Raw genomic sequence first — 14,093 nt, 5'->3', positions numbered from 1 at the left:
GTTTTGGCACAAACACAGCCTTGCTAAATTCACAACTAAACCCTGTTATATCCAGACCTGGAGTGGTAAATTAGGGTGTTAATTTTTAGCCGCCCTCATGTGATTGTAACAACTGACAGGGTTGGTGTTGAATTTTCCATTTTGCCCTGTTCACTGACTTAACACTGAAAGCCTGCTAGCTTCTTTTTGAAAGTTGTTTTAAAAACTGTAGTGATGCACAAATTATTTCGTACTTTCTGCACAAAGGTTAAACAGTTTTGTTTACTTCCAGGTTTTCAATCGTTTGTAGACTAGATGAAGGTGATTGTAATCTCATTACTACCGTTTACTCCTGAGTGTGCTTTGTTTACTTGTACTGTTATAACATATACAAGTTTTGATATCCAATCAAGTTCACAACCTCAATATATCACCATTAATCAAATCACAGGTCTCATTGCGTTTTATCTAATTTTGAAACATCACAGCTGTTTACTGGAAAAGGGCCGAGTTGAAGGTTTCATTGATAAATGTTAAGTTTAAATAAAAACCCTTGTAAAATGCACACCTTCAGATCTGACATGTAGATGATGTGCTCAGGGTTTAGTATTGAAATGGGCAAAATTATGCACGGTGCAAAAAATGTTTAATTGAACAGAACGTTCATACGATTTTTTTTGTTTTTTATTCCCAGTCCCAAACCATGAACTATGTTGGACAGTTACTGGTAACAGTCAAGGAATTGTACAAGGGATTAAATCCTGCAACACTCTCTGGATGCATTGATGTGATTGTGGTCCAACAGCAGGATGGCACCTACCAGTGCTCACCATTCCATGTTCGATTTGGAAAGCTCGGGGTACTTCGGTCAAAGGAAAATGTGGTAAGTTCCAATCGTGAGTAGAAATGTGTGTTGAAGGCAAAGGCTGAATGAACTTTAGTTGAGCCAATGTATCTTGAACTTGTCATACTTTATTCAGTGTTCCATAACTGCGTAATGCAGTGTTAATCTTAGAGTAAAATTCCATTTTGGAATTGTAGCTCCCATTATGTGTGATATGTTGTTGGCTTTTTATATTGTTAGTTACATATTCACATATATTTTTCAGAAGCTGAAAAGTTCCAAGGCTTTCCCATCGTTGTGTTGAAGATAGAGGAAGTTAGGCTTAAAAAAAACCTGAAAAGGGGATTCAAAACTAAATGTGAAAAATTTGAGTTATCAAAATTTTCTAATGTTATTTGTAGAACTAGGACTAAGATCTGACTTTTGCTCTGTCATCAGTAAATTAAAAGGTTCTAAAAAAAATTCAGGGATGAGAAATATCCATCTGGCCCATCCCTCTAGTACATTGTCCCTTCCATCACCATATCTAATCTATATTTTGTGCTGCCATTACCTTTGCTCCTGTTTTTGGAATAACCTAATATACAGCAGCAGAAAAAGAGTAAAACTACACTGGCTGGGCAAAAAGTCCTTCCTCTTGAATCTCCAGCTCCACCATCTCTGATTCTTGTCCCTGACTGTGCTTTCTTGTGTGCAGTGCAGAATTAGCTGCCTTGTGTTAAATCAGAATTAGCTGTCCACCTTTCCTTTTTCTGAGCTTGGGTCTGTGCCCTCATGAAGTTTAGTACTAAGTCATACATACTAGGTCAGTCCAATATTCGAACCCTGGTTAGCTGATCTTGGCCATGGAAGTAGAAAGGGCATTGCAGCCAGCACAGGAGGAGGAAAAATGACCAATGTTCCTGCTCCTGAGCTCTAATTCATTGAGCAGTTGGATGCCGTAAGCATGTAAACATTTTGATTTATTATATTAAAGGCACTGTCTAAATACTTGTCCAGAAATCAACTAAAAGTCAAGAACTAACCTGGCTGATGGACTGATTTTTCCAGAATTTGGAAACCAATTTTGGTGTAGTTTAGAATAAAAAGTTAAAAGAGAATAGGGAATGAATTGAAGGAAAGAAATGCAGCGGCAAACCGCAGTACAATGTTTTAAATGTCCCATTCCAAGATAGAGGTTGCTTGGCATTGCATTAACAATTATGTTTTTTCTTAATTAGCATCCATAGCTTTCCACATGAGTCTTAATGGGGAGTTAATGTACAAATCCAGCAAATTCTTTAAAAAAAATTATAATGAAGAGTTTATGCACAAATAACATTCACCCTTCCAAGAATGTAATAAACTATCAACCAGTTGCAAAATAATTTGTAATTTGGTGTCGCATAATGAATAAACATTGACTGTCCAAAGATTTGGCAAAGTTAATATGAACAACTTTTCCAGATTGTAATAACAAAATATGTTGCACTAAAATGACCAAAAGCTAAATGTGTTATCCCTATTTAAAATCTTAAAGCTGTACATGACCTGGCAAATTATGACTTATATAATTATTTTATACAAATGTTAACTGCTGTAAGTTTATCTTTCCATCATTCAGTATTAATTTGAGTGAAGTGAACTGATGATTTTGGGAAATTTATCAGCTTCTCAGTAAAGGAGTCATTTCCTTCCTGTCCCTAAATACTATCGACTTTAGACTTAATAACATTTGATAGACACTTTAAATGGGCATTTATGAAATTGTTTGAAAAATTAATCTTTCACTCCCAGCATGGGGAGTAGTTGTACATTACTGAGTTTGAGGCAATATCCCTTGGGAGTGATATGACCCCAGTTGTAAATGTAGTGCAATATTTGGTTTATCGTATGACTCCACCATTGCTTAAAAGTCTGATGACGACTGTGAAACCATTGCTGATTGTCATAAAAACCCATCTGGTTCACTAATGTCCTTTTAGAGAAGGAAATCTGCAGTCCTTTCCTGGTCTGGCCTACATGTGACTCCAGACCCACAGCAATGTGATTGACTCTTTTAAAGAAATATTAAAAAATTCTCTCTAAACAAGGACAATTAGGGATGGACAATAAATGTTGGACTAACCAGTGATGCCCACGTCCCATGAATGCATAAAAAATATATATTTTCAAAGGTTGAAAAGGTGTGATATTCTCCTTTTTTCCCCAAGGCAGCCCAGGGACCTGTTTGGCTGCTGAATACAAACTACTTTTGTGCCAACATTGGATACGGTTGTTATCTCTACACGTGTAGTATAAGATTTATTTTCACTTATCTATCATGTTTATTAAATAGCGCCTTTAGAGTAAAAAGAACACTCCATATCCTCCTCTCCACCAAATACTATTTGTCCACCATCATGAATATAAAAGTCCAAGTGATACTAAAGCACAAGTGTCACACCATTAACCAAGTAAAAATTGGGGATCGGAATGGATTAGTGACTGGTACTTCAACTCTGTTGCCTGGTATCCAAACCCAGTCCAGAAAGATGAATGAAAGGACATAAGAAATCGAAGCAGAAGTAGATCAGAAGACTCCTCGAGCCTTCCCAACCATTAAGCATGATTGTGGTTGATCTTCTGCCTCAAACCCATTTTCCTGTCTGTTAAGAATAAAATGCGCTTGAGGATTCTTGATGTCATTTCTAATGGGCGTATATCAACAGTGGGTTGGTAGCCTTCCTCAGAGAGGGCAAAGGACAGATACAGTGAAAAATGAGCATTTTACACTGGAGCAGTAAGTTGGGCCCAGGGCATAATGAAAACCATGCTACTCTGACCTGGGAATGCTTGATGCTGATATTGAGTATCGGAAAAAGAAATTGTTCATTCCCTGATGCCAAGGCCTTTACCCTAATGAGCACAATATTCACATTAATGTTTTGAAAAATAGATGTCTTAAGTAAATATGCCATTCATTACTGCCAAAGATCTGTCTCCTGCCTCAACGTTGACAAACTCCAAAGAAATGGCCATTTTCTGAGATTTCTGCTGATCTTCCACCAAAGTTACTCATGTTGCATTGGTTGCATCTCTCAGTCCGTTCGAGAATGCCGATGATTTTGAGAACCCTGTAACTGAAATGAAGTCAGTTCCGAGATATGTCATTACACACATGATGTATAATTCAGCACATGACTATGGGGAAATGGCTTTGTGTCTCAATGTGTAGGAAATGTGAATCAGTACTTTAAGGGGTAAATATTTTTGTTCTTCCACCTGTTATAATTACATACATAATCAATTCCTTGCATCATCAAAATGATCATAAAGCAACTATCTTTGTTTTATCATTAAGTTACATTAGTACAAATAAGCTGACTACTTAACTGAGTTGAACCATTTAGTGGTGTTCTTTTAAAAAAAAGTTGCAAGAACTGTTAAGAATGAAATATTGCAGCTAAGGTTACAAACGAAAGAAATAAACAAAACACTTGCAATATAATTTATGCTGTGGGCATCACTCACCTATTTTCCCTGTTCATGTTTCATCCACAATTATTGGTATGTGTGTAAAATAATTAATGCACCAAATGTTTGCCATGTTGGCCTGAGATTTTGGAGTAAGCAAAAAGTAGCACTTTCTGTTGAACACGTATGACTAAAATTCAACAATAATTGTTTCTATCATGATTAGCACTTTGAAAACGTATTAAGTTAATCACATTTATAAACCTTCCCTTGTATCTTTGATTTATGATTATGGTACTCTGCAAAGTCTGCGGTGAATCAATTTCCTTGCAATGCCAGTTTGATAATGTGTGATTCAGAATATTGAAAGTTGCAAATGACCTAGGGTGAGAGTCTGAGCTATTTCCGTCAGTGTTCATTTAAAAAAAAATTCATTTACTGAATGTGGGCATCGCTGACTAGGCCAACATTTATTGCCCATCCCTAATTGCCCTTGAGAAGGTGGTGGTGAGCTGCTTTCTTGAACCGCTGCAGCCCCTGTGGTGTAGGTACACCAAAAATGGAAACCAAGAGCAAACTTGCTTGGGAAATATATGTCCAAATACAAATGAGATATATTGTCAATTCCAGGACAAATCCAGTTAAAAGTACCAAAAACCAAAATAATAAAGCTTATGTGCTTGAATGTGTTTTGTTCTGAAACTTTGCAGACCTGTAAAGATCCATATATTTTTGACTTGATCAAATTTTATGGGCGTGGTGGGGTTAGAAAATTAGTTATTAATTACTGATAAGTTTCTGCTTGCTATTTGTGATAAAGTACATATATATTGTGACTATAATTTAACAATTCCAATACTGGAGCAGTCCATGCCAGCAGAATCTGAATAGCCTCCAAGCTTGGGAGACAAATAGCAGATATAAAAACCATCTTTCCGACCTTCAATAGCACCACCACTGTGGAGCCTTCCGTAATCATCCTGGGGTTCACAATTGATGGGAAATATATCAACAATGCAATCAGAGAATCAAGGCAAAGTGGCTCACCAACTGTTTCCTAAGTACCTCCTCCATCTACAAAGATCAGATTAGGAGTGTGATGGAGTTCATCAGTCATCCAGATGGATGCAGCAGCTCCAAAATTCAAGTAGTATGGCGTGACCTAGAACAGAACATTAGTTTGCCACCTCATAACAAAGTTCCAGCCCCTCCACAGCTAATGTATTGTGGCTGCAGTATATACACAATGTACTGTAGTAACTCACCATGCTTATTAAACACTGCCAACCCTGCAACCTCTTCCATCAGAAGGACAAGCGCAGCAGCAACATGGGGAACAAAGTCACTTCTTGTTTCCCTTCCAAGTCATGCACCATCCTAACTTTGATGTATGTCACTGTTCCTTCAGATTCTTGGAATTTCCTACCCAGTCAGAGAAAAGGTCACCATCTTGGGTATGGATAAGAAAAACATGACTTTGCAAGCATCCATATTGAAAACATTTTTAAAACCACATGCATTGTGTTGCATACATTAGCAATAGGATGACTAGGATGCTTAACCATGAGCCCTTTTTCCATTGCAGGGGGAGGGAGAGGGAGGAGTTGTGATGGCTTCAACCTGCACTTGTTGCATGATCCATGATTAAGCTGCATTGTTAAACCAAAATGACAGGTACAGCTGGTGTCAGTGAATTTAGAGTTCAATCTAAGCTCAATATAGCAACTGAACCATCCATGCTAGCTGTTCTCGACCTGTGCTGAGTAAGCTCAATTGAGTCAGAACCTCAAAGTGTTAACCTTGGCCTTCGTTTTTTGAATCAGGAAGCAGAAAATTGAACAAGTTCCTGTGTTGCTGTCTAGCTCCTTTGTACTTTACTACATATATGTATGGAGCTTGAGTAGAAATAGGATCTTGAATCTAATTCTTTGCTATGATCCATTACCAAGGCACAAAAAGGAGTATTATTGTTGTGAAGTCCTAAAGGATGCTTGATTCTTGCATGTTGTGGCTTTGAACCCACAAGTGCTCAATGCTTTAAACATGTTTGTACATTTAGACCATAAGACATAGGAGCAGAAGTAGGCCATTTGGCCCAGCAAGTCTGCTTACAATTCAATGAAATCATGGCTGTCCTGATAATTCTCAATACCACTTCCCTGCCTTTTCCCCATAACCTTCAATTCCCTTACTGATTAAAAATCTGTCTATGTAAGCCTTGAATATGCTTAACGACCTGGACCCTACAGCCCTCTGCAGTAAAGAATTCCACAGATTCCCTACCCACAGAAGAAATTCCTTCTCATCTGTCTTAAATGGGTGACTCCTTAATCTGAGATTATGCCCTCTGGTCCTAGATTCTCCCACAAGGGGAAACAACCTCTCAGCATCTACCCTGTCAAGCCCCCTAAGAATCTTATGTTTCAATAAGGTTGCCTCTCATTCTTCTAAACTCGAATGAGTACAAGCCTAACCTACTCAACCTCTCCTGATAAGAAAACTGCTCCATACCCAGGATCAGCCTAGCAAACCTTCTCTGGACTGCTTCCAACGCCAGTATATCTCCCGTTAGATAAGAGGACTAAAATTGTTCACAGCATTCTAGGTGTGCCTGACTAGTGACTTGTATAGTTTTGCTAACTTCCCTATTTTTATACTCCATTCCCTTTGAAATAAAGGCCAGCATTCCAGTTGCTTTCCCAGTTACCTGCTGAATTTATGTGCTAGCTTTTTGTGATTCATGCACAAGGACTCCCAAATCCCCCTCTGCTGCATTGATAGTACATTCACTTCCCTCATATAAGTCATTAATGTATATTGTAAATAATTGTGGCCCCAGCACTGATCCCTGTGGCTCTCCAATAGTTACAAGTTGCCATCTTGAAAATGCCCCCTTATCCTAACTCTGTCTTCTATTAGTTAGCCAATCCTCTAACCATGCTAATATACTACCCCAACACCATAGACTATTATCTTAAGTAGACTTATGTGCGATACCTTATTGAATGCCTTTTGGAATATATTATATCTATTGGTTCCCCTTTATCTATCCTGCTTGTTACTTCTTCAAAGATTTCTAATAAATTTGTCAGGCATGATTTCCCCTTCATGAAGCCATGCTGACTGCTTGATTATACTATGTATTTCTAAATGCTCTACTATTGCATCCTTTATAATAGACTCTTAACATCTGTCACTGGGAAAATGTTAAGTTATCTGGCTTTTTGTTACCTGTTTTTTTTTTTGTCTCCCTTTTTGAATAAGGGCGTTACAATGGCAGTTTTCCAATCCTCTGGGACTTTTCCAGAATCTAAGGATTCTTGGAAGATTGCTACCAGTACATCCACTATCTCTGCAGCTACTTCCTTTAAGATCCTAAGATGCAACCCATCAGGCCCAGGGGACTAATCGTCCTTTAGCTCCATTAGTTTCCCTAGTACTTTTTCTCTAGTGATAGTTATTGTATTTATTTCCTCCCCACCCTTTCTCCCCTTGATTGTTTAGTATTTTTGGAACACTATTGGTGTCTTCTACTGTGAAGACTGATGCAAAGCATTTATTCAACTCCTTTGCCATTTCCTCATTCCCCATTATTATTTCTGCTTCCTCATTCTCTAAGGGGCCTAGGTTCACTTTGGGACCTCTTCCTTTTTATATATTTAAAGAAGTTCTTACTGTCTATTTTTATATTAGTCATTTACCCTCAAAGTTTATTTTTGGTCATATTTTGTTAGTTTTTAAAACTTTCCCAGTTCTTTGGCTTACCATTAATTTTTGCCACATTGTATGTTTTTTCTTTCAATTTGATACTGTCCTTAACTTCCTTGATTAACCATGGTTGGTTTATCCCCTTCCTAGGATCCTCCTTCCTCACTGGGACATATCTTTGTTGTGAGTCATGAATTATTTTCTTAAATATCAGCCATTGTTCATTAACCTTCTTTTCTGCTAAACTCCCTTTCCCAGTCCACTCCAGCCAACTCTGCCCTCATTCTATTGTAATTATCCTTATTTAAGTTTAGCACAGTTGTTTCTGACCCAAGTTTCTTACATTCAAATTGAATGCTAAATTCTACCATGTTATGGTCACTGCTTCCTAGGGGATCTTTTACTCTGCGATCATTTATTAAACCTGCCTCATTACACATTACCAGATCCAAAATGGCCTGATCCCTGGTTGGATCGACAACACATTGTTCTAGGAAACTGTCCCAAATACACTCTACATATTCTTGCTTGTGTCCACCTCTGCCAATTTGATTTTCCCAAACTACATGAAGGTCAAAGTCACCCATGATTAATGTACTGTCTTTTTACATGCCTTCATTATCTCCTGATTTATTCTCTGTCCTTCAGAGAATGTTTGGGAGCCTATAGTCTACACCCACCAGTGTCGTCGTCTTCCCCTTGTTATTCCCTAGCTCCACTCATGGATTCTACCTCTTCTGATCCAAGATCATTTCTTGCTATCATACTTATCCCATTTGTACTAACAAAGCTACCCCACCACCCTTTCCTTCCTGTTTGTCCCTTCGAAAAGTCACATACCCCTGAATATTTTATTCCCAGCTTCGATCTCCTTGTTTCCATGTCTCCATAATGGCTATAAGATCATACCCAAATACCTCTGTGCCATTAATTCATTTATCTGTTCCGAATACTATATGCATTTAAGTGAAGAGCCATTAATTTTGCCTTTTTATCATTTTTTCCACCTTGACCCTATTTGCTGCTGCTTTTTTAATGTTTGTACACTCTGCCCCTACCTGTCACCCTCTGGGTATCGTTACCTAAATAGCTGCCCTGGACTGCTGCCATATCTTTTTTGCTTTGTAAGCCTATGTATCCTGAACCACCCACCAGGTGCGCGCACACACACACACACACACACTCACACTCACACTCACACTCACACACACACCTCTGTTTCTGCCCCTTCTCAAACATGCGGATGGCAAGGATCCTACTAAGGAAACTAGGATATCAGTCGGATTATTCCAGTGCACTTATGGTCATTCTTGTATGGTTTGCCCTCTGAACCTGATGTCCCCAAAAACTCTGCCTGTGTTTGTGATCGCACCAAGACCTGTTCACTCATCCCTTCTGTTTGCAGACCTAGATTGGCTATGAGTCAAGCTGCGCCTCATTGTTTTTTTTTATTCTTAGCCTAGTTTTCAAGTCCCTCCATAGCCCTTCCCCTCATTTCTGTAACCTCCAGCCCTACACCCCTCCCAGATATATATGCTCATCTTGTCTCTTGGGCATCCTGCATTTTAATTGCTCCACCATTGGTGACCATGTCTGGCGACCTAGGTCCTAAGCTCTGGAATCCCCTCCCTAAATCTCTCTGGCTCTCTACCTCTTCCCTTTTTGAGGCACTCCTGAAAATCTAACTCTTTGACCAAACTTTTGGTGTGGCTCTGTCAAATGCTGCTTTATAACACTCCTGTGAAGCATCTTGGAACATTTTGTTATGTTAAAGGTGCTATATAAATAAAAGTTGTTCTGACTGTAATGTGTTTTTTTTGTATGTATGTTTTGGCATAATGGTTGAAGAGTTGTAAAAGTCGTAGAGGACTTTTTTTGACTTTTTAAAAGGGGTGTTGAATTTATTTAGTGCTATTTTGGGATTGTAGATTGACATCGAGATTAATGGCGATCCAGTGGATCTGCACATGAAGTTGGGAGATAATGGAGAAGCTTTCTTTGTACAAGAAACAGAACAAGAAAATGTATGTATCAATTTTTAACTTCATTTGTAAATGTTTAATGCAAATACGTCGTGGTGTGCTTTTGCTTTATCACAATTGACTAAGAAAGTTATTTGCTCATTTATCTTAGTTTTTAACTTAAATGTAGACCGTGCCCCTCATGACTGGCAAGGTTGTATTTACAGCATACTATCTAAATGAAATCCAATTAAAATCAGCTTGGTCAGATATAGGGATTAATTTACTGCTTTATTTGCTGCAGTATTTTAATTATGCAGTGAAGGGAAGAAGCATAAGTGAAACCACCAGCTTAACAAATATTGAAAGGGATGGGGAGGTGAACGAAGAGGATTTGATTGTGATCGCATACACAGTCATTACAAAATGTTATAGTGTGAGTGTTTTATCAGAAAGGAAACAGATTTGGGTGTTTAGTAATAAATGAGACATTCTAAATAATTACTTCAGTTACCATTGTTTTTGACTTTGTTAAATATTTTTATTCTAGAGCTGAAAAACTTTTTAATGTACAATTCCATTCACTTTGGTAAAAATGGACAGATGGAGAATTCACTGGGAATCCAGAGGAAGGTGGGGGTTTTTCCCATAACTTTCAAGGATGTGAAATTCTTGGGCTGCTGCTCCATCACCAAGAGTGAAATTCTTGGCCTTTTGCAACTGTAGATGCCCATCACTATCCCAGGTTAGGCAGTCACCATCACTGACACATCTCAGGTGCGCGCATGGCATCTGTAGCAGCACCCAGCAGGGTCCTGGAATGTTGGAGCAGCTCCATGCTCTTTCAGTACGCACGAGGAAGCCTGGGAATGACCTCCCAGAAACTGAGCTGGGTAAGTTTTAAGCTCAAGGAGTTATCCACCTATTTCTGCAAGGTGTTCAATGCCCCCTGATTTCCTTTCCCCTAAGGCTTTTTAAAAGTCCATAATGAAACTTAGGTTGTGAATAGGTCAAATGCACTGCCTCAAAGCAACAGAGGCCATAAATGTTATCTTTTTCAGTGCAAGATAAAAGAAAACACAAGGATTTTATTTTATTTTTTAATAAAGGCTGCTGATTCTGCTACAAAAATTAGGTAGGCTGAATAAGTTTCTTCCCTCTGTCAGATGGTATCAGACCTGCTGAGTTTTTCCAGCAATTTTTGTTTCAAGTTTCTCCCTTCCCGAAGTATGGTACGATTTCTGAAGATTGAGGTTTATGTGGGTGCAAGAGAGAGATTAGGGAAGAACCTTAATAAAATAAGCAAACACTATGGGGCTTGTTTTATGATTGTGATATGTTGGACACTGCTGTGTATTTGTGTTGAGTTGAAATTTGTTCTAAGGTGAGGATGGCAGGGGTTGCAATCTTAACTTCTAGGATGTCTAAGGGTATAGCCATACTGTAACTCTGTTAGCAAAGTGAAGCAGTTTTGCTTAAATCTGATGCTGCTAATCCAGCATATGCGCACCTTGAATCCAGAGTCAGGGTATAGAAGGAAGAGAAATTAGATTCCTGAGAAGAGGTGGTCCTGCACCACTATCTCTGAGAATTTGAGTGTTGAAACCCAATTTATAGAGCATATGTCCAACTCCATTTTGGAGGTAATTTCACCACTGAGCCTTTAGAAAGGTGTTTGTCACATACGAATAAGAAGCAGGAGTAGGCCATTCAGCCCCTCGAGTCTGCTCTGCCACCTAATAAGATGATGGCTCATCCGATAGTAACCTCAAATCAGCATGCTGCCTATCTCCCCCCCCCCCACCCCCGGCCAGCTTACCAAGAATCTACCTGCCTTGAAAATATTCAGGGACCCTGCTTCCACTGCCTTTTCAGGAAGTGTTCCAAAGACCCACAACCCTGTCAAGACCTCTCAGGATCTTATGTTTCGATCAAGTCACCTCTTCCTCTTTTAAACTCCATTGGATACAAGCCTAGTCTGTCCAACCTTTCCCCCTAAGAAAATGCACCCATTACAGGTATTAGCCTGATAAATCATCTCTGAACTGCTTTCAATGCATTTATTTCCTTCCTTAATAAGGTGACCAATACTGTACACAGTATTCCAAATGTGGTCTCACTAGTGCTGTGTATAACTGAAGCATAATTCCTCTACTTTTGTATTTAACTCCCCTTGCAATAAATGATAACATTCTATTAGCTTTCCTAATTACTTGATGTACTTGCATACTAACCTTTTGTGATTCATGCACTTGGACACCCAGATCTCTCTCCACCTCAGAGCTCTGCAATCTCTCACCATTTAGATAATATGCTTCTCTTTTATTCTTCCTGCCAAAATGAACAATTTCACACTTCCCACATTGTACCCCATTTACTAGATCCTTGCCCACTCGCTTAACATATCTATATATCTTTTGTAGTTTCCTTATGTCCTCTTCACAACTTAATTTCCTATCTATCTTTGTGTCATCAGCAAATTTAGCAACCATCCCTTCAATCCCTTCATCCAAGTTGTTTATATAAATTGCAAACAGTTGAGGTCCCAGCTCTGATCCCTGTAACACACCACTTCTTACATTCTGCCAATCAGAAAAAGACCCATTTATGCCTACTCTCTGCTTCCTGTTAGCCAGCCAATCTTCTATCCATGCCATAATGTTATCTCCCCATACCATAAGCTTTTATTTTCCACAATAACCTTTGATGTGGCACTTTATCAAATGCCTTCTGGAAATCTAAGTACAGTACACCGACCAGTTCCCCTTTATCCACACCACATATTACTTCTCAAAGAACTCCAATAAGTTGGTTAAACATGATTTCCCTTTTACAAAACCATGTTGATTCTGCCTGATGACCTCGAGTTTATCCATGTGCCCTGCTATAACTACTTTAATAGCTTTTAACATTTTCCCTAAAGCAGTTGTTAAGCTAACTGGCCTGTAGTTTCCTGCTTTCTGTCTCTCTTTTTGAATAATGGAGTTACATTTGCTATCATCCATTCTAATGGGACCTTCCCTGAATTTAGGGAGTTTTGAAAAATTAAAACCAATGCATCAACTATCTCACTGGACACTCCTTTTCAGACCCTAGGATGAAGTCCATTAGGATCCAGGCTCTTGTCCACCCGCAGCTCCAACAATTTACTCAGTACCATTTCTTCTCTGGTGACTGTAATTATCCTGACTTCCTTCCCCACATCTATTCCCTGGTTTATAGCTGCTTCTGGGATGTTACTTGTATCTTCCTATAGTGAAAACTGATGCAATTAATATTGTAATGATATTACATTTAGTCACCAGTTTTCAAAGGAGGACAGCTGCCATTGAGTAATTTAACCAAAGCTGTCACTTGGTGTTTAAAGTGTATTGAAGTCAATGCTGTAAGCTCTACTTTTGACAACAGTGGTACAGCAATGTGGTCCACATTTTTGTGTAAATAATTGTAAAAATAATGAATATTTGAGATTAATTTCTTCCTGTGCTGCATTAAGTTTCAGGATTTTTTAAATTGCTGTTCAGACCTAGCCATAAACAATTAGAGGTTTGAGAATTAGTTTTCTGTTTCTTTGGTTTTCCCTATACCATTGTGCATGTTGTTTTTGTATTTATTTCTAGTAGATGGTCATATTAACTATGCCACATTCCATGGTAATGACCATTGACTGGGTAATGAAGGCTGGGATTGTTTCATCTCTACATATCTTAGGAATTCTATATAATAAAGCATGCAGAAATTTGAAAAGCATTGCTGCAAGAATTGCTTGACCTTTTTTCTGAACTTCCTTTTCTAATTTATTTTTGATGCCAAAAGAGGTTGCAAAGGCACATGGTAGTGAGACTGCCATCAAAATTACATTCTCAAGTATACACAGGAAAAAAGTTCATTTCTGTTCACATTTCTGTTTAATCTGTGTATTTAGCAAGCCCTGCAAGTTTTGATGCATCGGGGCAATTATCACATCATGTGAATAGAAGGCAGGCTGTTACGCGTTAAATGGGGAATGTATTAGGCAACCTATCCACAATCAGCAGTTTTCTGCCTGGACCCAAAGTGAACCCCTCTCTCTCGCGCTCTCTCTCTTGCGCGCCCGCTCTCTCTCTCTCTCTCTCTTGCGCGCGCGCTCTCTCACTATCCTGTTTTCCCAAGTATATTTAGTGATC

General features: G+C 38.7%; 1 protein-coding gene across 4 annotated transcripts in view; it reads left to right on the top strand.

The window, feature by feature from the left end:
• Nucleotides 1-14,093, top strand: part of lpin2 (lipin 2) — a 101,934-nt gene that overhangs the window by 31,987 nt on the left and 55,854 nt on the right. Inside the window, exons 2-4 of one of the 4 annotated variants that reach the window (XM_041189574.1) lie at nt 674-862; nt 8,117-8,149; nt 9,895-9,990. In XM_041189574.1, the coding sequence (XP_041045508.1) occupies nt 683-862; nt 8,117-8,149; nt 9,895-9,990 (309 nt within the window). In that variant the 5' untranslated portion in view covers nt 674-682. Of the gene's footprint in view, nt 1-673; nt 863-5,850; nt 5,933-8,116; nt 8,150-9,894; nt 9,991-14,093 lie in introns of those variants that run through there. The other 3 variants (XM_041189576.1, XM_041189575.1, XM_041189578.1) reach the window with 3 other exon arrangements.

The sequence above is a fragment of the Carcharodon carcharias genome, chromosome 6, assembly GCF_017639515.1.
Source record: "Carcharodon carcharias isolate sCarCar2 chromosome 6, sCarCar2.pri, whole genome shotgun sequence".
Classification (NCBI taxonomy): domain Eukaryota; kingdom Metazoa; phylum Chordata; class Chondrichthyes; order Lamniformes; family Lamnidae; genus Carcharodon; species Carcharodon carcharias.
Note: the sequence above shows the minus strand (reverse complement) of the source record. Positions and strands in the feature narration are given on the sequence as shown.